The sequence below is a fragment of the Ictalurus punctatus genome, chromosome 16 (assembly GCF_001660625.3).
Source record: "Ictalurus punctatus breed USDA103 chromosome 16, Coco_2.0, whole genome shotgun sequence".
In the NCBI taxonomy this organism is placed as follows: Eukaryota; Metazoa; Chordata; class Actinopteri; order Siluriformes; family Ictaluridae; genus Ictalurus; species Ictalurus punctatus.
This window is the reverse complement of record NC_030431.2, coordinates 7,830,001-7,853,624: the sequence shown is the minus strand read 5'-3', so window position 1 is coordinate 7,853,624 and position 23,624 is coordinate 7,830,001. Positions and strand designations below refer to the sequence as shown.

Genomic DNA, 23,624 nt, shown 5'->3' with positions numbered 1-23,624 from the left:
AAAAGCTTGTTTTCCTATATTTGATTAGGCTGTTGTATCTGCATGATTGCGTCGTTCCTAGGGCTGGGTGGTACAGCTAAAACATTTATCACAATGTTTCATTTCATTCAGTATCGATAATTATTGATCAATTTTAATCTTTTTTTTAAACAAAGACCAGTAGAAAAAGTATGAATTTAACAACTGTATTTTTAATTTACCCACTTTATGAAGGCAAACAACAAATAATGTTAGCTTTAACAGTCAAAAACAAAATAGAATTTAAACAAATATCTTCTCTTATATCTTATATGAAGATTAAATAAATAAGTGTTAAAGAATCTCTTGAACTTCATAAATAAAATGTTACAAAATGTGTGCAATGTAAAAGGCAAACTTTAAGGGAGCTCAACATCTCGTTATAGCGCAGAATGTGACTCCTGGTGCTCTGGTTTGTGCTCAGCCTGTTAGCATATTTAGCCTAGCCTTGTATAAAACTTCCACTTTCGGATAACGCTGTGCTGAGGTCCACATCTGACTAGTGGAGCTCCTGCTCTGAGGACATTCACTGTCCTCCCCAGAGTCGACATTTTAACAGAAAACCCACAAAGCGGCAAAATTTCACATTTCTTCTTTGCCCACTGTTCAGTCACACACGGTGTGGAGCGCTGCGCATGAGCACTACAAGTCCCTCGCAGGTTTTGTTTCCGTACTTGACCGGGGCGGGTTTTTTTTTTTTTGCAAAGAATACACACAGTGGTTTTCTGTTGTTGGTCTCACGAAAAGAAACCAAAAACAACCTGCCACATTGGTGAGCTGATATCCTTTTTCCACAATCTCCTTGGCAGGCAGTGAACTCATTTTCGCATGTGTTCCTGTGTTCTGATGCCGCATGGCGATGACTTAAACGAATCCCCCAGATACGCAACTTGTTATTGGCTGTTTGCTTGTCACTCGTAGCACGCTCCTTTATCAAGGCATATGATAGGCTGTTTATGATCCAGGGACGGTGCACCCTTGAGGGTTGTTCATGCAACCAAACTTCATGTCTGTTTACATTTTATCTAGCGTTATACTGAATGTTTTTTCTATCCTTACTGATAAAGGTGTACCCTTGATAAATACTGATACCAGTTTTATCGCCCAGCCCTAGGTGTTAATCGCGATTTTTTAAATGGTAAAATGGAGCCAGGTAAAGCAATGTCACACATGCCTAATAAAACATTTATCTTGTACACATTGATGGCAGTGGATCTTAATTTTCCTTATACGTCTTTGGCTTTTTTGACTCGTATTACATTTTTAATTTGGCAAAGCATAGGTTGTTTCACGATTATTTAGTTTCCAATTTCATGTTTGCAACTTTATTTTGAACTATGCCTGGTTTTAAAACCCCAGTTTGATATCAAGATTCGTTCTGATTATCTGATCAAAATACTGTACCAGCTAATATTGCAATGTTCTCTAATTTAAAGAGAAGTTCTGAACTGTAAAAACACACATGACTGTGACCATTCAATATTTCCCTTCATTGTTTTTACATCTTACATTCTGATTCAGGGCTGAGCATCCATAGCAATTAAACTAATGTGGAAATATGCATGGTGGTGCCTCTCTAATGTTTTGTGGCTGTTTTTCTGCCAGAGGACCTGGACAATTTGTTAGGATCATTGACTCTATCAAATATCAACAAATATTAAAAGAAAACCTGACTACCTCTGCCAGAAAGCTTACAATGGATCTTCCAGCAGGGCAGTGATCGAACATGTACTTCAGAATCAGCACAAAATTGGTTTACTGATCACAAAATCAAGGTCCTGCCCTGGCCATCCCAGTTCCCTGACTTAAACCCCACAGAAAACCTGTGGGGGGAACTGAAGAGGAGAGTCCACGCGCGTTTGAAGGATCTGGAGAGATTCTTTATGGAGGAATGGTCTCTGATTTCTTTGCCATGTATTCTTCAACCTCATCAGGCATTATAGGAGAAGACTCAGAGCTGTTATCTTGGCAAAGGGAGATAGCACAAAGTATTGACTTAAAGCCAATAATTGTTGCCCACCTAGATTTAACAAAAATTCTGTTTTTGATAAACCGGTGTTTTGTTTTCTATTGTTTGATATCCATGAGAGCAGAGTATGCTTTGGGGAAATTTTTGAACAAAAGATCAACAGATTAAACAAGGGTTAAACAAAATCAGTGTTAGTGCTTGCTACACATCTTAAATTCAAATGTGCACTTTTTGCATTCCAGTGTGCATTTTTATCATAAATTCAACAAATATTCAAAGTTCAAATGTTAATTTGACAGCCCCAGAGCAGACGAGAAGACAGAAGCCGCATGGCTAAAATGTTGGTGTGTCAAGAATCTCCCCCCCAGATATTTGACACTCTTGTGTTCTCTTTTTTCCCCCCAGTATTCGGAGTGTGATGCAGAAGTACTTGGAAGAGAGAGATGAGCTCACTTTTGACAAAATCTTCAACCAGAAAATTGGTAAGTGTACATAATTTGGTAGCAACAGTTTGTTATTCAAAATTAGGGCCTAAGCACTGAAAGTATGAAGGCTCTAGTGTTTTCTTTAGGATTCTTCTTATTCTTGTTCTTATTTTTCTTCAAGGTTTTGAGGCTCTTAACATGCTTAAAAACCCTTGAAAATTTACAAATGGGTCGGAATCCGTCCGCAGCCATTAGGGCCCGGCCAAAGCTGGTACACAAGCGTGGCGGTGGGGCTCTACAGTGCCCCCTTGAACGCAATCTGAAATCTTGGATACGTATTAGTCTGTGTATGAAACATATATATGAAACTCGGTACACATATAGATCCCATTAGCTCCGCCCAACAGGAAGTCTGCTATTTAGGGTTGCTTGAAAAACACGCACACTGGAATTTGATATACTCCTCCTAGGGAATTCATCCAATCGCCACCAAACTCTGTCAGCATGAACTCAATGAAGCTCACATTAAGGAAGCTTAATTGTGAGTGGATTTTTGATGTCTCAAATGGTTTGGCCATGGCTTTGGAACGAATTTATGGCGAGAAATGGGAAACAGTAACTTTTGCATACATTGACTGATTTTAGATGAAACTTCAGCTGTATGTTCATTAAAGGAGGCTAATCACATGGATGCAAGTATTGTGAGTCAAAGTCATAGCGGCACCAACTGGCAGCAGGAAGTGTGTAACTTGTCAAAAGGCTTTGAAATCACCCTTTTATTTTTACCCAATTTGCTTCAAACTCCATTAGAATAATGGGAAAACACGGCAGATGTAGACCTGTGAAAGTGTTCTTGATATCTTACATACTGTTGCCATGGCAGTGCATCAAACTTTAATAATCTTATTGGGTCTTTTGAGGCTCTTAGCATGTTTCAAATTACATGAAACATCACACATCAGAGTTGTCGGTCGTTAGATATGACAAAGCCTTAGAAACGATCATGAGGGGGAGCTCTGTAGCGCCACCTTTTGGCAAAAGTGGGGGGGTTAGTTTACCTACAGTCACCAGATCAGTACATGTATTGTTCTCATTATGCCAGACAACTTTTAAAATGACAGTCATTAGTAGACAGTCAACAGGAAGTTGGCCATTTTGGATTTAATGTGGAATTTTTGAAAATTGCAGGCACTGAACTTTAAATGCTCTTCATAGGGGATTCACGTGATTGTCACCAAACATGGACAAAATTATCCCCAACTGTTGAAGACGCTAAATTCTGAAGGGATTTTTGCTATATCGAAAGGTTTTGCCATGGCGAGGCAATAAATTTATGGCGAAAAAGGAAGTGTCTCATATATTCTGTATGCAATGAGTGATTTTAGATTAAATTTGAGCTGTATGTTTGATACCCGGGGGCTGCGTCACTATACATTGTTTTCATACACCCACCGGGTGGCGATGGCGCCGTAGTGCTTGGGCCAGTCATCGCTGCTTGCAGCTATATTTCTTTTTGTTTCCTTTAATTCATAACTACCAGTTAGAACTATTTTCAGCTTTTTTGTTCAAGGTTCAATTTTTGAATGGCACCAAGGTAAGTTGCCTTGGGGAAATTCCATTAGGTATGTGAAAGTGTATTCACATACACTTTCAAATACAAACTGTATTTGTATTTGTTATGCATTATGTTGACATTAAGTCAGTGACAAAATATGAATAACAGAACCTGTTTCTGGAAGTATTTTGACGCTGAGAGCAGCACTCAGGACTGGGCACCCAGATATATGAAGCTTGTTGGATAAAAGAGAGAGAATGCATTTCTAATAAAGTCCAATACAACTTAATTAAAAGTCTTTAAAAAGGAATAGACACAAATCTGTAACAAATGTTCATCTAGCCCGTGTGTTATTGGGTTAATGTGACTGTGTTTCCATCACAACTTATGGGTCTGTTATTTTCACAGGTAATTGTTCTAATCTCAGACAGGTTCCACATTTGTATTTCTCCATTAGTCACCTTAAAATCCAGATTATCTGTGGAATTTTCCAGTACAGTGGACTGTATGTTGTGGTATGATCACCGCTTAAAAGCTAAATATAAAGTATATAAATGGAAGGTTGTCTCTTTCCTCTGCTGAATAAAAAAATATGCCACTTTTTAAGTAAATGCCATGGGAACACATTAGGCCTGCAAGCCTTGATTAACTTTACTTACTTCTAGGTCTGAAGTCTCCAGTGATCTAGTCTGCTGTGAATTCACTCTTCTCTCCCATTCTCTCTTTTATGCTTTTATAAGTGCTGTCTTCACAATGTTACAGTTTACATAAGGGCATTTAACTTTTGGTAGTTTTGGGTATAACATCTGGGCAAATCACAGATGTACAAATATGTACAACTACCAGAAAAAGAAAATAAACCCTACAACCTGTTGACTTCAGCAAAACAGGTTGTAGGGTTTTCATTTGATATCCATGTTCAAATTTAATGTACTCAACAGAGGGGTCAACACATCGACACTGTAGCTACAGTGGTGCTTTAACGTTTTTGAACCCTTTAGAATTACGGCCCAAGCACAGATGGTGTGAGGGCCTGTCGGATCTGTTCTTCTTCTTCTTTTCTCAAATTAATCGCATTTTAGAGGGCCTAAATATACCCAAAAACTCACAAAACTTTGCACACGTGTCAGAACTGGTGAAAATTTACATCTGATAGGGGTTCCAGAATTGAGTGTGGCAAAAGGGCTCAATAGTGCCACCTACAAAATTTCAACGTTGTGGGCCTTGCGCTACGTTTCACCTACATGAACGAAATTCGGTACACATGTAACATTCCATTCCTTACTAAAAACCTTACTTGAACCCATGCCCTAAACTCAACAGGAAGTCAGCCATTCTTATTTTAAATTTTGGTCTGTTTTTGCCTTGTACTTTAACGAACTCCTCCTAGAGATTTCATCAGATCGACATCATATTCGGTCAGTCGTATCTAAAGCCCTTGATGATGCAAAATTGTGAACCTTTTGAGTTTTTTGTTTCACCATGAAACAGAAGTTGTTATAACTCAATCATACAATGTCTAATCTGCTCCAAACTTCACAAGTTTGATAAATGTCCTGGCCTGAAGACATCTACATGCCAATATTCAGTTATAGTCACCTGCTGGCAACAGGAAATGGCATGTTGTACACTTATGTATTCCTAGCAACAGTATGGCAGCAAATTCTAAATGATAAAATTCTAATGCTAGCAACACTTAGCTAAGTGCTAAAGCGTGCTATTACTGCTATTAAAAGGTTGTTATAACTCAAGCATACAATGTTCAATCTTCACCAAACTTCACATACTTGATACAAATCCTGGCCTGAGGACTTATGTGCCAACATTCAGTTATAGTCATAGCGCCACCTGCTGGCAAAAAGAAAATGTCAAAAACAACTATACAAAGTCCAAAAAATCGAATGGCTTTCCCCTGGCAGAGCACCCCCAACGTGCACCCGGGTGCGAGGGCCTGTTTATCGCTGCTTGCAGCTTTAATTTTCTATATATCTGCATAAATATGACCTAAAACATCATCAGATTTTCACACAAGTCTTAAACATGGATTACACAAACTCAATTAAACAAATGAGAAAAATATTATAATTGGTCATTTATTAATAGCGGAAAATGATCCAATATTACATATCTGTGAGTGACAAAAGTATGTGAACCTTTGCTTTCACTATGTGCTCTGACCCCCTTGTCAAGGCTCAAAATTGCAACCATTTTGGTCGCATATGCCCACGAAATTTAATCTGTGTGACCTCAAAATATATTTGGGAGCATTTGTGCGAGTGAAAAATAATTGTAGTGGTGCGACTGGGTTTTATTTCTCTACAAAACATTAGCTAATTACTGCACTGTATGCGCCTGCTGTGAGCCAATACAGTGACCAGTCCACTGTTCTATCCAGTGTTATATAACCAATTAAACTTCATCTTTACATTAACTTTTAATACAGATTTTATATGGGATAATATTAGCTGTCAGTCACTCCCAGGGCTTGAATTTCAGAGTGGGATTGCGCCTAATTTAAACCATTCCCACAAAGCTCCGCTTTATAATGCGGGAAATTCCCACACAAATGTACTGTATTCGCTTATTCACAGATCAAATTATTAAATTAATCCACAGACGCAAGCAAATAAACTCAACACATCAAGCAGTGTGTCTTTCTTTTAGAATTTAATTCCACATTCAGCGCTGCACCGCCCTTCTGTCTCTGTATTATGAGCCCCGATGAGTGCAGCCTTGGCCTGCTTCATATCATCAATGCCGTGGTTTGCGTCACACAGACCTTGTTCACACTATCGTGTCTGTGTGATGTGCTCTACCATTTAAAGTCGGAATTCATAATGAGCTGTTTGTGAAGAAAGTCTCATCTTTCAAATGATGTATTTTTTTAATCACGAAATTCAAACATTAAATGTTGTTTTGATGCTCTTTGTTGTGCATGAGTGTGCATAGCGCATGTTCTGACTGAAAAAGGCAGCAAGAAGCACAAATAAGTGGATCATCTCCTTGTCTTAAATACACGTTTTATCAAAAAAAAAAAAAAACCATGAATGAACATCAGATGGTATGTTTAAAAAAAAAAAAAAAAAACAGAGTTCTGCTTGCTGAAATTCACCATCTCATGTAATCACCCAAGCCATGTTTTAACTGCAGGAAGAAAAAAAAATCACAAGAAATGGAAAAAAAAGAAAGAAATTGAACTGAACTGAAACACACGAAAGTTACAAATGGAAAACCTTAATATATAGTTTAGAAAGAGTTCTTAAAGTCAATTTGGAGGACAGCATGGCAAATTTTGAATAAAGTGTTGACAAAAGCAAAGAACTGAAAATACACATTATAGTAAAATTAAAAGTAATGATTTTCGAAAGATAAAAATGAGATCAAAACCATTTATACACCATCAAATCTAACTGAAACGAAACTAAAACTCAATGGGTGATCTTAAAACAGACATGATCTCTTAAAAAAAAAAAAAAAAAAAAAAAAAAAAATCTCACAAATGTGTACCAAAATTATTTACACCCCTAAGGAATATTTTAAATGGGAAGAGAAAAATTCTTTTGCTCAGTTAAAAGGAGAATGTCCTGCTTCCATCAAGTAAAATGTGGGGTTGCACGTAAAGTCCCTTTGTTGCCCATGGCCCATTACTATGGCAAAAGCAAAAGAATTTTCAGCACAAAATAAACAGGTGGTGGTTGACCTGTATAAATCAGGTAACAGATAAAAAAAAAAAAAAAAAAAAATACTTAACCAGTTAAAATTACATCAAGTATTAGAGTTTAGTTGATTGTGCTTTTCAAAATTGATAATTTTATAACTCTTGTTTGGAAAACTTGCCAGAAAGAAGCACTTCCATCAGAGCATCTTACAAAATACAGCATCTGAACTTTGCCAAGCATAATTAGAAGTACAATTTGCGTCATATGTAGGGGTCAGAGGAGAGCCAAAACAAACTTTATGGTCATGCACACCATCAGCATGTTTGGTATACAAGGACCATGCAAAATTCCTGTCCACACTTGTTATACATTACAGGAAGAGGCTCAGTGCTACTATTGTCAGGGTGTCAATAATTTTTGTAGCAGCATTTTGTAGAAAGAAACTGCTCTACTTAAAAAAAAAAAAAAAAAAAAAAAAAAAAAAAAAAAAAAAAAAAAAAAACCTGTTTGAGCTCAAAATAAAACTTGGTGACACTCCACCAAAATGTGTGTATAATGTGCGGCAGGCATTATACATAAAGCTACAATTTTGTTTATATGTAAAAATGTGAAACAGGAAACCAACTTTGCTGTGTCAGCTCTACATTACAAGCCTCAATTTGAATGACAAATGTGTGATTTGCATCTGTCCAAGTAATGGAAGCCATGGAAACACGCAGTGCTTATTTTCACTCGCGTTATGCAAATTGTACATATACAAATATACACTCATTGGCCACGTTAACAGGAACGTGTGTGTGTGTTCGTGTGTACAAGCTTCCTGGTATGCTACGATACTAACAGCTAGTGAGTGGTGGACCTAAAAGCTAGAGAATGCCAGATAAGATAACCATACATTAGTGCTTACATCACATAACACATCTGTGCTGATATTACTTTTGTGTCCGTCAATAGAATCTGACAAAAACATAAAGCCACACGCAGCCCACTATGCTACATTCAGGGAGCTTTTCCTTACTGATTCGATCTGAGCTATAAATAAATAAATCACTGGTGCTGTTGGCAAGTTGCAAATATGCGGCTGCACTGCACAGTAGTGGTGAACACAGGATTCAAAAACGCATCTCGGGCTACAGAGAAAAATGGGCCTTTGACAAAACAACTAGCTAAGAGCAGAATGGGGAAATAAAAAGGCCTGTCATGTAGACACACCCCTTATGAGTCACACTACTGAGAGCTTCAAGTCAGGTGGCTTTTATTGTTTTAACCATATACAGTGAGTAGAGTACACAGTGAAATGAAACCGCATTCTCCCAGGACCATGGTGCTACATAAAATAACACAAAACTACATGAGACTACACAGAACTATATAAGACCTACACATTTATATGACTTGCTGCATGCTTGTCATTTTAAACCAAAAAGTTATATTTTGGTCTCATCAGTCCACAAAAAAAATTCCAATAACCTTCTAGCTTGTCCACGTGATCTTTAGCAAATGCAGACAGGCAGTAATGTTCTTTTTGGACAGCAGTGGCTTTCTCCTGGCAATCTTGCCATATGAGAGATACCTTTTCAGTTGCTTAGAAGTTACCCTGGGTTCCTTTATGCCTTGTGGACTATTACATGCCTTGCTCTTGGTGAGATCTTCGTTGGTTGACCACTGCTGGGCATGGTAACAATGATCTTGAATTTCCTCCATTTGTAAACAATCTGTATGACTGTGGAATGGTGGAATCCAAACACTTTAGAGCTGGTTTTCTAGCCTTTTCCAGACTAATGAACATCAACAACTCTTTTTCTGAGGTCCTCAGAAACCTCCATTGTTCATATCATGATACAAACGTGTTGTGAAGATCAGACTTTATTAGATTCCTGTTCTTTAAATAAATCGAAGTGCCCACTTACACCTGATTGCCATCGTATTGACTGAAAACACCTGACTCTAATTTCACTTTCAAATTAACTGCTAATCTTAGAGGTTCACTTACTTTTGCCACTCACAGATATGACCAAGTATAATATTGTTGTTCAATTCAGCTGTCCTCGCTATCCACTGCAGGGTCTTGCGATCCAATTTCCAAATCAGGCCATGATGCAGCTGCTCAGGATGCTCTTGATGGCTCCTATATAGAATGTGGTGAGGATGGGGGGATGTGAGAAGGGCTTTTCTCAGCCTTTGCAGAAGTAGAGATGCTTTCTTAGTTATGGAGTTGGTGTTGAATGAGCAGGTGAGAATCTCCGTCAGGTGAACACCAAGGAATTTGGTACTCTTGACAGTGTCCATACAGGAGCCGCTGATGTTCAGTGGAGCGTGGTCATTCTGTGCTCTCCTGAAGTCACCAACCATCTCTTTTGTTTTGTCACATTCCGAGACAGGTTGTTGGCTCTGCACCAGTCTGTTAGCCACTGTGTAATCACTCTGTATGCTTAATTGTCATTGTTTCTGATGAGACACACCATGGTCATGTCATCAATAAACTTGATGTGATTTGAGCTGTATATTGCTGCATAGTCATGAGCCAGAAGAGTGAACAGCAATGAACTGAGCACAGACCTCTAGGGGGCCCAGTGAAGAGTGTGGTCGTGGTGTGGAGATGCTGTTCTTGATCCATACTGACTGAGTCATTAAGTCTGACTGAGTCCCAGTCAGGAAGTCCAAGATCCAGTTGCAGAGGGAGGTGTTCAGACCCAGCAGGTTCAACATTCCAATCAGGTGCCAAGGAATGATTGTTTTGAATCATTTGTGAACTCCTTTGTCTTGCTGTCTTTCAGAATGAGGTTCTTCAGGATTTTAATCTCCTCCAGGTAGTCCTTCTCATTGTTATCAGAGATCAAGCCCACCACAACAGTGACATTAGCAAACTTGACAGTCATGGTAGAGTTGGATGTGGCCACACAGTCTTAAGTGTACAAGGAGTACAGCAGGTGGCTCAGGACACAACACAGGGTTCCAGTGCTGAGGGTGAGACATGTCTGCCCACCCTTACTGCTTGTGGTCTGTTTGTAAGGAAGTTGGAGATCTACTGACACATGGATGGGCTAAGTCCCAGGTCCTCCAACTTGGTTGTGAGTTTGGAGGGAATTCTAGTTTTAAATCCTGAACAGTAAGCAACAAATAGCATTTTAACATAATTTCCCTTCCTGGTGTTCAGATGGCTCAGGGCTAGATAGAGTGAGATTGTGTCATCGGTAGAGCGATTGGGGATGGTATGTGAACTGTATTGGGTTCAGACTATTGGGTAATGAAAAGGTGATGAAGTCTCTGACCAGCCTTTCAAAGTACATCACAACTACGGTCAGGGTTACTGGGCAGAAATTGTTGAGGTAGGCAGGCTGGGGTTTCTTTGGGACATGCACGATAATGGGCTATTTGGAGCATGTGGGGATTACCGGCTGTGCCAGGGAGAGGTTGAATATCTCTGTGAACATTGGTGCTAGCTGGTGAGAGCAGGCTGTAAGTACTTCATCTGAAATGCCATCTGGTCCTACTGCCTTCCTGGTGTTCACTCTCCTGCAAGCCTTTCTGACATCGTGCTCCAAGATAATGACACTCTAGTGCTCTTAGCAATGTTAGCTCTGCTAGCATAATTAGCACTGTTAACTGCAGCCTCAAAGCAAGAGTAAAAAGTGTTCGGCTTGCCCACCAGAGATCTGGACAATGGTCTTTTATAGTCTGTTCTTGTTCTCAGGCTCTGTTACAGGCTCCTAGAGCCCCACCCTGTTGGAACTGTGACTCTAGTTTCTTCCCATAGTGCTGCTTTGCCTCCTTCACAACTGTGCATGTAGTAGGATGCAACCTTGTCTATGTTTCCTGTGGTGAGCCCTGCATTATAGGCAGTAGTGCGAGATTTCAGAGGGCTCTGATGGTTTTATCCACCCACAGCTTCTGGTTGGGAAACGTTCTGATGATGGTTTTGTGGACTGTATCATCTGGCAGTTTCGTGATTAATCCCACAACTGCTTCTGTAAACATGTTGATGTCATCAGAGCTGCGCCTGAACAGTGTGTAATATAGAGCATCCTGCAATGCGGCCACTGATTGGTCTGTTCAGCGCCTAACCTCCCTCTGAAACAGACCTTCCCGTTTCTTTGTTTTTACCTAGGCATTAGGTAGATGGCAGCATGGTCTGATTTCCCAAATTGTTGATCAGACTGTGCCTTGTAGCTGTCTTTGAATGGAGTGTAGCAATGGTCCAGGATCCTTTCACTCTTGATGGGGCAGGTGATATGTTGGTGGGAGTTTGTCACTGCGCTTTTGCGATTACCTCTGTCCCCTGCCACAATGAGCACAGCGTCCTGGTGATGAGTCTGGGGTTGAGTGAGAGCCTCATGTAGTTCACTTAAGGCAGTGTACGTGTCCGCCTGAAGTGGAATATAAATGGCGCTGACTATGATTGAGGGAGGTACAAAGGGTGATTATTTGATGGTCAGGAGCTCCAGGTTGGGTGTGCAGGAGCCTGTGAGAGGAACAATGCTTGCGAGATCACACCAGCTGCTGTTTACCATTAGCCACACACTCCCATCTCAAATAAAACAGGAAGCGTTTTGAAGCTGCCATTACAAACAAAGGTTTCTCCACTAAGTATTAAATAAATTTCAGTTAGTGTGTCCAAAACTTTTTTTTTTTCCAGATTTCTTGAGTTAATACTGACGTCTGGTGAAAATTTCATATGAATAGCCTCATTGGAAAACTATTTACTGAAAAACATTCAATACTTATTTCCCCCGTGTGTGTGTGTGTGTGTAAAAAATATATATATATATATATAACACACACACACTCCGGTTGCCTTTGTTTTATCTTAGATTTTGTTTTAATTTCTGAAGCAATTGAGTATGTGAGACACAAAAAAAACCCAGGAGAAATCACAATACCTTTTCACAGCACATACAGGACATGCACACACACATACAGTTGTGGTCGGAAGTTTATATACACTTATCATGGACATGAATGTCATGGCAATATTGGGCTTTCAATAATTTCTTTGAACTTTTTTTTTTCTGGGGCAGAATGATTGTACAACATACATCTTTAATTAAAAAAAACAAGAATTTGGTACACAAGTTTTAATTCATTTGGGTTTTTTGTAATCAACACAGGACCAAAATTATACATACAGGGTCAAAAATATACATACAATCACTTCAAACTAATTCAGTGGTGCTGAAAGTTCCAAAATGTCCTTTAATTTGCCAAGTCCTCTTAATTTCCTGTTAGTGATCATAATTGACTACAGCTGGCAGCTTCTCTGTGCCAACATAAAAAGGGTTTGTTTGACAGCGCTCATTGGATTGACCACCACACAGTACTAATGGGACAGTCCAAGGAGCATGGTGCAGATCTGTCAGTAATGTCTCTTGGAGGCATTTCTAAAAAACTGCAGATTCCAAGTTCAAACAATTGTACGTAAGTACAAGTTATTGGGAAGTGTGGCCACTTTGCGAAGGCCTGGAAGAAGACCCAAACTGTCACACTCAGCTGAGAGGAAATTGGTTCGGATGGTCAGAAAAACCCAGGAACAGTTTGACAGTTACAGTCAGTGGAGAATACAAGAAAACACAATCTAAGTTAAAAACAAGTCATATTTACAGAACCAAATTTAATACTCAAAAGCCCATGTAAGCATTTGCTGTTTAATTCAAGCCGAATAGTAAATATCAAGACTGTTCTGTGCTTACTTTTACATGTAGTGCATAATGTACCACTTTTTATTTTATTAAACTTTAGGAAGATGTGCATTCTTATTTATGTAATTGTATCTTGTATTAATCTTGTATTATTTTGTCCTTGCAGTTAAATAAAAATGATAGAAAAGTTGGATTACTCTGCATGGGAGCGGAAGCCTAGTTGTCTAATACCCTACATTAATTACACTGAAAATAAATGGAATATGTGGATGTTTAGATTTAAGAAAAAAATTACGTTTCTCATCAAAACATGATTTTCATTGCTAATACTAAATTTAATTTAAACAATTAATCGTGAGCTTTGTGAAAATGATCAATTTACGCAGTATTAACATAAACCACTTACTTTATGAAATCTTGTGGGGTTGTAAAACATGTTGTAGAATAGTGCAGTGGTAATGTCACAGTTGCAGAATGCCGGTGACCAGGGTTCCATCTTCAGCTTTGGTGAGAGTGTGGAGTTAAATTTTATTCAGGCCATTGAAAATACATGATGGAATAACATCAACAAATTATGTAAATGTAACTTGGTTTGATCATGTAGAACCGATGTACACATTTGAATTAAGTAATGAATTAATCAGTATTTCTTCATTACATATAAATATTTTCTTTTTTAGTATTGCCTACAAGAATATTAAATGTACTGACTAAAACGCTGACAGAACACACACACTTTCTCTCTCTCACACACGTCCGTTTTTATGCCGTCTGATATTTGAACTGTACACATGCTTTAACGTTGGCTACACTTCAAGTTAACATTATTTTGGGCTTACTTCTGTGACACATTTATAATGCATATATTGCACTTATGTCACGTGAGGGTAATTATAAAGGCAAACAATTTGTCTTTTAGCACTAACTTTTACAACTAATGTTTTACTTGTTACAGACACAGATCTGGTTGATACCGACTGCGTCTACAAGAGAGATATCTTGTGCTTGAGGAAGTTGGAGCAAGTCAAACTGTGTCAACAACATACTCGTTATTGTAAAGTGTTACTCATCGCATCTGTCGGCTGACTAGATAGCTAGAAAACTGTGAACTGCTTCTTTCCTAATTATAACCCACAGAACAATTAGAAATGGAAATGCAAACCTGCAATGTTCACTACAAACATGTCAAAACGCTAGCTAGCTACATAAGAAAACAATGACTGAGCTCAAATTATGCTGCACCATACTTAAATAGTGCACGTAAAGAAATGCAAATAATTAAATGGTAGAAATGTCCTTTACTTACCAGAGATAAAATATGTGCTACATATCCTAGAGTTGCTAATTGGTATCCAACCTTCTCGCTTCACCTCTTCAATGAAGGTGCGTCTGCGTTTTGTTTTTCGGAAATTGAAACACTTTAATTTACATAAGTAGGTTAATCTCTGGCCCAAGGGAGCATCCAGGCACTGAACAACATGGTCCTCATTTTAATGTTGACATTTTTAATGGCACGATTAGATATGTTATCGCAATCTCATTTGCATAAAGTGCCTCTTGCTGTTGTTTTGAATGCGTGTGACAACTAACCGGAAACGTCCAGGTAATGAAGATGTCACACACTCTCTCTCATATGAGTGTTTGTATATGTGTGTATATATGTATACATACAGTATCTCACAAAAGTGATGCACCCCTCACATTTTTGTAAATATTTGATTATATCTTTTCATGTGACAACACTGAATAAATGACAATTTGCTACAGTGTAAAGTAGTGAGTGTACAGCTTGTATAACAGTGTAAATTTGCCGTCCCCTCACAATAACTCAACACACAGCCATTAATGTCTAAACCGCTGGCAACAAAAATGAGTACACCCCTAAGTGAAAATGTCCAAATTGGGCCCAATTAGCCATTTTCCCTCCCGGTGTCATGTGACTTGTTAGTGTTACAAGGTCTCAGGTGTGAATGGGGAGCAGGTGTGTTAAATTTGGTGTCATCGCTCTCACACTCCCTCATACTGGTCACTGGAAGTTCAACATGGCACCTCATGGCAAAGAACTCTCTGAGGATCTGAAAAAAAGAATTGTTGCTCTACATAAAGATGGCCTAGGCTATAAGGAGATTGCCAAGACCCTGACACTGAGCTGTAGCACGGTGGCCAAGAACATACAGCGGTTTAACAGGACAGGTTCCACTCAGAACAGGCCTCACCATAGTCAATCAAAGTAGATGAGTGCATGTGCTCAGCGTCATCTCTGGAGGTTGTTCTTGGGAAATAGACGTATGAGTGCTGCCAGCATTGCTGCAGAGGTTGAAGGGGTGGGGGGGTCAGCCTGTCAGTGCTCAGACCATATGCCGCACACTGCATCAAATTTGTCTGCATGGCTGTTGTCCCAGAAGGAAGCCTCTTCTAAAGATGATGCACAAGAAAGCCTGCAAACAATTTGCTGAAGACCAGCAGACTAGGGACATGGATTACTGGAACCATGTCCTGTGGTCTGATGAGTTCAAAATAACCTAATTTGTTCAGATGGTGTCAAGCGTGTGTGGCAGCAACCAGGTGAGGAGTACAAAGACAAGTGCGTCTTGCCTTCAGTCAAGCATGGTGGTGGGAGTGTCATGGTCTGGGGCTGCATGAGTACTGCCGTCACTGGAGAGCTACAGTTCATTGAGGGAACCATGAATGCCAACATGTACTGTGACATACTGAAGCAGATCATGATCCCCTCCCTTCAGAGACTGGGATGCAGGGCAGTATTCCAGCATGATAAAGACCCCAAACACACCTCCAAGATGACCACTGCCTTGCTAAAGAAGCTGAGGGTGAAGGTGATGGACTAAACCCTATTGAGCTTCTGTGGGGCATCCTCAAAGAGAAGGTCTCTAACCTCCCCTAGCTCCGTGATGTCGTCATGGAGGAGTGAAAGAGGACTCCAGTGGCAACCTGTGAAGCTCTGGTGAACTCCATGCCCAAGAAGGTCAAGGCAGTGCTGGAGAATAATGGTGGCCACACAAAATATTGACACTTTGGGCCCAATTTGGACATTTTCACTTAGGGGTGTACTCACTTTTGTTGCCAGCTGTTTAGACATTAATGGCTGTGTGTTGAGTTATTTTGAGGGGACGGAAAATTTACACTGTTATACAAGCTGTACACTCACTACTTTACACTGTAGCAAAGTGTCATTTATTCAGTGTTGTCACATGAAAAGATATAATCAAATATTTACACAAATGTGAGGGGTGTACTCATTTTTGTGAGATACTGTAGGTACGTACACACACAATCAGCCATAACATTAAAACACCCGCCCAATATTGTGTAGGTCCCCTTGAGGTATGGACAAGTCCAAGACGTTAACAGCAGATCCTTAAAGTCCTAGAAGTTGCGAGGTGGGACCTCCATGCATTGGACTTGTTTGTTCAGAAGGTCCCATGGATTGAGATCTAGAGAAATTTGAAGGCCAGGTCAACACTGAACTTTTTGTTATGTTCCCCACACCACACACACACACACACACACACACACACACACAGTGGGGGGGAATAAGTATTGCTCTGGCGACAAATGCAGTACTCATGCCTCCCTGCAGCAGCGCTAATGCATGTTCAGTAGAGTCAGTAGAAAGGTCTCTCTTTAGTGTCCCAAGTTATTGTAACTGTGACCTTAATTGCCTACCACCTATAAACTGTCTGTGTCTTAAGGACTGTTCCATAGGTTCATGTGCACTAATTGTTTATAGTTCATTGAACAGCATGAGGAACATTGATTGTTTAATCAGTTTTCCAATAAAGATCTGTAAAGCTTATTTGGATTTTATCAAATTATCTTTAAAATACAGTCTCCCGAAAAAGGGACGTTTCTTTTTTTGCTGAAGTTATATGTATGTATGTGTAATTGCTATGATATGTATGTATTTGCTTGTGTCTTTCTCATTTTTGCTTGTATCTTTCTCATTTGTAAATCGCTTTGGATAAAAGCGTCTGCTAAGTGAATAAATGTAATGTAATGTAAATGTGCAATAATGCAACCAGCATAGAGTGGCCTCCATGGAGAAAAAGGTTGGAAGCAAAGATCAAGGAAAACCTGATATTAGTCAGCTAACAGAGGTGCAGAAGGGTGTCATGAGAGACAAGTCCTGGAGGGATAAGTACAACAAAATGTATATAAGTGAGGCCTTAGAGACTGTTCAACATGGACTCTCAGCTCTGGCTGCTAGGCTGAAGAGATACACCAGAGAAGCAGAGGCCAAGAGAATAACTGACCTGTTCTCCAAAGACCTTTTTAGGTATACTCCCAGCTACAGGAGGGAACAACAGCAGAAAGACTGACCTGCCCAGGGCTCAGATTGAGCAATACTAGAAGGACATACGGGAGAAAGAGGTATCGCACAACATCAATGCCAAATGGCTGGTAGACCCAAGAGCGGCCCACAGCAACCTCTCAGAACAAGAACCAGTCATCGTCACAAAGGTAAACTTCCAACAAGTCTCAGGCATGAAGAGCTGGACAGCACCAGGACCTGACATGATCCACACCTATTGGCTGAAGAAGCTAACTCTGATTGCTTGGTAGCACAAATGAGTTGCTAACAACAGGCACTCACCCAGTAGCTAACACAGGGCAGGACAGTTCTGATCATGAAAGATCCCCACGAAGGTGCACCACCATCAAACTACCAACCAATAAATTGCTTCTCCACAACATGGAAACTCCTCTCGGGCATCATAGCAGCTAAGGTGAGCAGGCACATGAGTCGGCACATGAGCAAAGCTCAAGAGCTTTGGAAACAACACCAGAGGGTCAAGAAAGCCTATAACTTAATGCCCCACATATATCCTAGAGTGTTTGGCACTGTACAAGGCTATTAGAGCACTGATAACCTTCATAACGAGCTCCAAGGCCATCGCACAAGTCCCCATCAAGTGCAGCATATATCAAGGTGATGCCCACTGCTGTTCTGTATAGGCCTGAACCTCCTCAGGCAGATCATTGCAAAGAGTGGATATGGATACAGATTCATAAGTGGCGTGACCATCAGCCACCTCTTATATATGGATGTACATCAAGCTGTACACCAGGAGTGAACAAGATATCAATTCACTGGTAAATCTGGCCAGGATCTACAGCAAGGACATCAGGAAGTAATTCGGACTGGATAAGTGCGGCTGCATTATGGCAAAGAGTGGGAAGGTGATCAGGACTGAAGGGTTTGAGTTACCAAAAGGCAGGATAGCAGATATACAGGGCAGCTACAAAGTACCTTGGTATCCCACAGGCCAATGGGAACCACGATGAGGATGCAGGGAGATCAGCTACAGCCAAATACCTCCAGAGTGTAAGACAGGTGCTGAGAAGCAGGCTCATGGTATAAATAAGATCCAGGACATCAATATGTATGCCCTACCAGTCATCAGATACCCAGCTGGAATAATAAGCTGGCCACAGGAGAAAATAGATGCCACTGATGTTAAGGCACGAAAACTCCACACAATGCACGGAGGGTTCCACCCAAAATCCATCACCTTGGGACTCTATGAGCAACAAAAAGAGGGAGGGTGAGGATTAGTGAGTGTCAGAGCCACTATCCAGATGAAACAAGGAGCATCCATGAATACATCAGGAAGATGGCCCATTGGGGTGAACTGCTAAGAGAATGCCTCAGGCAGCAGAAGACAGAGGGTGTTGAGGAGGAAGAGGAGATTATGGAAGACTAATCCTCTTCATGGGATGCGTTATCGGCAGATAGAGGAAGTGGCTGACATCAAGAAATCCTACTAGTAGCTAGAAAAGGAATTTTCCCTACGCGGAAGCCAGCGGACTTCAGTATGAAAGACGTTTTGTATGTTCACTTCCCATTTCTTCACATAGTGCTTTAAAAAGATGTGTGTTCAGCGATTTTGATTTTATTAACCATTTTCAGAGACTCATACAGTACTGTTTTGAGAACCTCTGGCATTTCTTTCACAGCCAGTTGTTCTCTGTGAATGCAACAGTGTATTGCTGTGGCATTTGGTACTACTGCGCTTACATGTGTGGCTAGTCCCTTGTACTTTGCGGTCATTGCAGTTGCACCATCTGCGCGTATGCCAACACATCCAGTCAAGGTTATGCTGCACAATAAAATCATTGAGTGAGTCAAAAATTGCTTGCCCTGTAGTGTTGGTTGGCTGTGAACGGCAAAAAATAAATTCATCATTCACTCCGCCAGCATAAATGTACCGTACTAAACAGCAGATTTGCCTTATTCCTAATATGTAGGGAGAGATACTGGTTTTGGCACAGATGTCATTGGCTGATTTCAAATGTTTTCAGCTATAGCTGCTATTCGTTGCTGGACAGTGTCATTGGACAGAGGTACCTTGTGAATTTCAGTGCTTGCTTTCTCCCCCAGCAATATGTCAGCGATAACTTTGGCAGCTGATTTAATTAAATTCTCACCAATGGAATGAGGTGTTCCTGCATTCAACAGTGATACCATGTATGAGCCCTCTGTAGACTTTGCATTTTCCCCAGGTACAAAAGACTGTGAGGCCTTCTTTATCATGTGTCTGTTAAGTTCATCTCGTTTTCTCTCAAAAAATTCAATACATTTCCCCATGTACTTGTGTTTACTTTCCAAATACTGCTTGAGTTTAGCTGGTTTCATAGCATCGTTAGCCAACGATTCGTAGCACAAATCACAAACGGGGTTAGGGATCCTCCTCATCCCCAGTCCAAAAAAATCCTAATTTTACATAATCACTATGGTATTTTCGTTTCACAATGGATTTTTCTTCATGTCGAGTTTCACAACTTTTCCTGTCATCTGGTGGCAAACCATGGGACTCAACTGCGATGCTAGCTCCACTTCCAGCAATGCGTTGTACCTTGCCTGTTGTGTAAATGTTTCACTTGATTTTCCTTTAATTGGTCCTGTCTTCAGCCACATATCCATTATCTTCGCAGTTTGAAAAATGAGTATCCTACGTATAACGAGAAATTTAGTAGGCTGAATGTACACGCACACAGCACAATTCTACATTTTCTTTAAGTCACGCTTATCGTTTTTAAAAATTAAATTAAATTAATTATTTTGAAATAATACACCTAGAACTACATTTGGAATCGTGTACTTTGAGAAACACAGTTTTAAAAATGATATTTTACTACATTTACTCGCAGACCACTAGGGGTCTTTTGCGATAATCCGCAGTGAGAAACACTGATCTAAGGCATAAGCATTACTATTTTTCTTTAATATTCTGCTGTGAGGGTGAATTCATCCAAACAGACTTGTTTATAATTGTACAAATAGATGAGCTCCCTTCTCATTTCCTTATCCTTTATTTCCCTAGCTGTCTGTAGTGGTCTGCTGTCATACACCCATCCAGTTCTCCTAATAGCATCTTACCGCATAATTTCTGTTGATGGAAACAGTAGCATTACTGTGCACCAGAGCTGATTGAGGACAATCTCTGTGTCACTCATACACAACTTTATTCAAAGGTGTGACTCCTGAGTGGCACAACAGAAAAGCATTCATTCTTTCACCAAGAGATTTCAAGAGAGTTCAAATTCAGAGGATGCCATAGCCAATAATGGGCAACACTCCAAGAACGTACTTGAACACTAGCCAGTCATGGGTGTCTCTGAGCCCATGTATTCAGAAGAGGGTAGTTTTCCTCCCTTGTGTGTTCAGCAGCATTAGAAGCAGTTTGACATAATGCGGTGGCTTTGTGTTTTGTTAGTGGGTGGGAATTGGCTAAACATTGGGAGACAAATGGGAGGGAAAAATACTTCAGCTGGGTTACTTTTAAAATAAAACTTATTTCTGGCTTTAAAGTGATATTTTATCATCCAGTCAGTGTCCATACACAACACATACTGAGAATTAGCATGGCTTTCAGTTTTAATTGCTTTTTACTTCCTTGAATCCCTGATTACCATAGAATTTTTAAAACAGGAAAAAACCTGAACTTTCTCTTTATTAAGAGTTAATGTTAATAACTTGAGTTATCATAGGGACATAATAGCATTAAACATTCTTTCACATTTGGCTTTATATATATATATATATATATATATATATACATATATATACATATATATATATATATATATATATATATATATATATATATATATATATATACATACATATATACATATATATATATATATATATATATATATATATATATATACATACATATATACATATATATATATATATATACATATATACATATATATATATATATATATATATATATATATATATATATATATATATATATATATATACACATACATACAGTGAGGGGAAAAAAGTATTTGATCCACTGCTGATTTTGTACGTTTGCCCACTGACAAAGAGATGATCAGTCTATAATTTTAATGGTAGTTGTATTTGAACAGTGAGAGACAGAATAACAACAAGAAAATCCAGAAAAACGCATGTCAAAAATTTTATAAATTAATTTGCATTTTAATGAGGGAAAAAAGTATTTGACCCCCTCTCAATCAGAAAGATTTCTGCCTCCCAGGTGTCTTTTATACAGGTAACGAGCTGAGATTAGGAGCACACTCTTAAAGGGAGTGCTCCTAATATCAGTTTTTACCTGTATAAAAGACACCTGTCCACAGAAGCAGTCAATCAATCAGATTCCAAACTCTCCACCATGGCCAAGACCAAAGAGCTCACCAAGGATGTCAGGGACAAGATTGTAGACCTAACCAAGTCTGGAATGGGCTACAAGACCATTGCCAAGCAGCTTGTTGAGAAGGGGACAACAGTTGGTGCGATTATTCGCAAATGGAAGAAGCACAAAAGAACTGTCAGTCTCCCTCGGCCTGGGGCTCCATGCAAGATCTCACCTCGTGGAGTTGCATTGATCATGAGAACAGTGAGGAATCAGCCCAGAACTACACGGGAGGATCTTGTCAATGATCTCAAGGCAGCTGGGACCATAGTCACCAAGAAAACAATTGGTAACACACTACGCCGTGAAGGACTAAAATCCTGCAGCGCGCGCAAGGTCCGCTGCTCAAGAAAGCACATATACATGCCCGTCTGAAGTTTGCCAATGAACATCTGAATGATTCAGAGGACAACTGGGTGAAAGTGTTGCGGTCAGATGAGACCAAAATGGAGCTCTTTGGCATCAACTCAACTCGCCGTGTTTGGAGGAGGAGGAATGCTGCCTATGACCCCTGGAACACCATCCCCACCGTCAAACATGGGGGTGGAAACATTATGCTATGGGGGTGTTTTTCTGCTAAGGGGACAGGACAACTTCACCGCATCAAAGGGACGATGGACGGGGCCATGTACTGTCAAATCTTGGGTGAGAACCTCCTTCCCTCAGCCAGGGCATTGAAAATGGGTCGTGAATGGGTATTCCACCATGACAATAACCCAAAACACACGGCCAAGGCAACAAAGGAGTGGCTCAAGAAGAAGCACATTAAGGTCCTGGAGTGGCCTAGGCAGTCTCCAGACCTTAATCCCATAGAAAATCTGTGGAGGGAGCTGAAGGTTCGAGTTGCCAAACGTCAGCCTCGAAACCTTAATGATTTGGAGAAGATCTACAAAGAGGAGTGGGACAAAATCCCTCCTGAGATGTGTGCAAACCTGGTGGCCACCTACAAGAAACGTCTGACCTCTGTGATTGCCAACAAGGGTTTTTAAACCAAGTACTAAGTCATGTTTTGCAGAGGGGGTCAAATACTTATTTCCCTCATTAAAATGCAAATCAATTTATAACATTTTTGACATGCGTTTTTCTGGATTTTTTTGTTGTTATTCTGTCTGTCACTGTTCAAATACAACTACCATTAAAATTATAGAATGATCATTTCTTTGTCAGTGGGCAAACATACAAAATCAGCAGGGGATCAAATACTTTTTTCCCTCACTGTATATATATATATATATATATATATATATATATATATATATATATATATATATATATATATATATATATAAAATTATAGAGGCTTTAAAGGACTTGTTTATATTTTTGATAATTGGGCCTCCTGAAAAACGTTGTGCACACAATGCTGTGTGGTGCAGTAGTAGCGGAGCTCCTGCTACCCCCCTGTTATTGATTAATTAAATGACACATAAAAATCCACATCAAAAGGTTTTTATAATCAGTATAAAAGAGAATGCAGTGTAATTGTTAATAACAGCTCTAGCAACACCACTCGCACTCTCCTTCACTTCTCCTGCTTTAGCCACCCCTCTTCCATCACTCATCACTTTCTCTATCTCTTCCTTTTCATCTTTTTTCTCTCTTTCTCCCGCCCTCTATCTCCTTCTCCCTCTCTCTCTCCCCCTCCCCACCCCAACAGTGGTCAGAGTTATGG

General features: G+C 39.8%; 1 protein-coding gene across 4 annotated transcripts in view; it reads left to right on the top strand.

Annotated features, from left to right (window-relative positions):
• The window catches only part of grk3 (G protein-coupled receptor kinase 3), a 146,402-nt gene that overhangs the window by 46,451 nt on the left and 76,327 nt on the right, over nucleotides 1-23,624 (top strand). For all 4 annotated transcript variants that reach the window (XM_017488806.3, XM_047161141.2, XM_017488804.3 and 1 more), the window contains one exon: nucleotides 2,393-2,469. In XM_017488806.3, coding sequence (XP_017344295.1) covers nucleotides 2,393-2,469 — 77 coding nt within the window. The remainder of the gene's footprint in view (nucleotides 1-2,392; nucleotides 2,470-23,624) is intronic.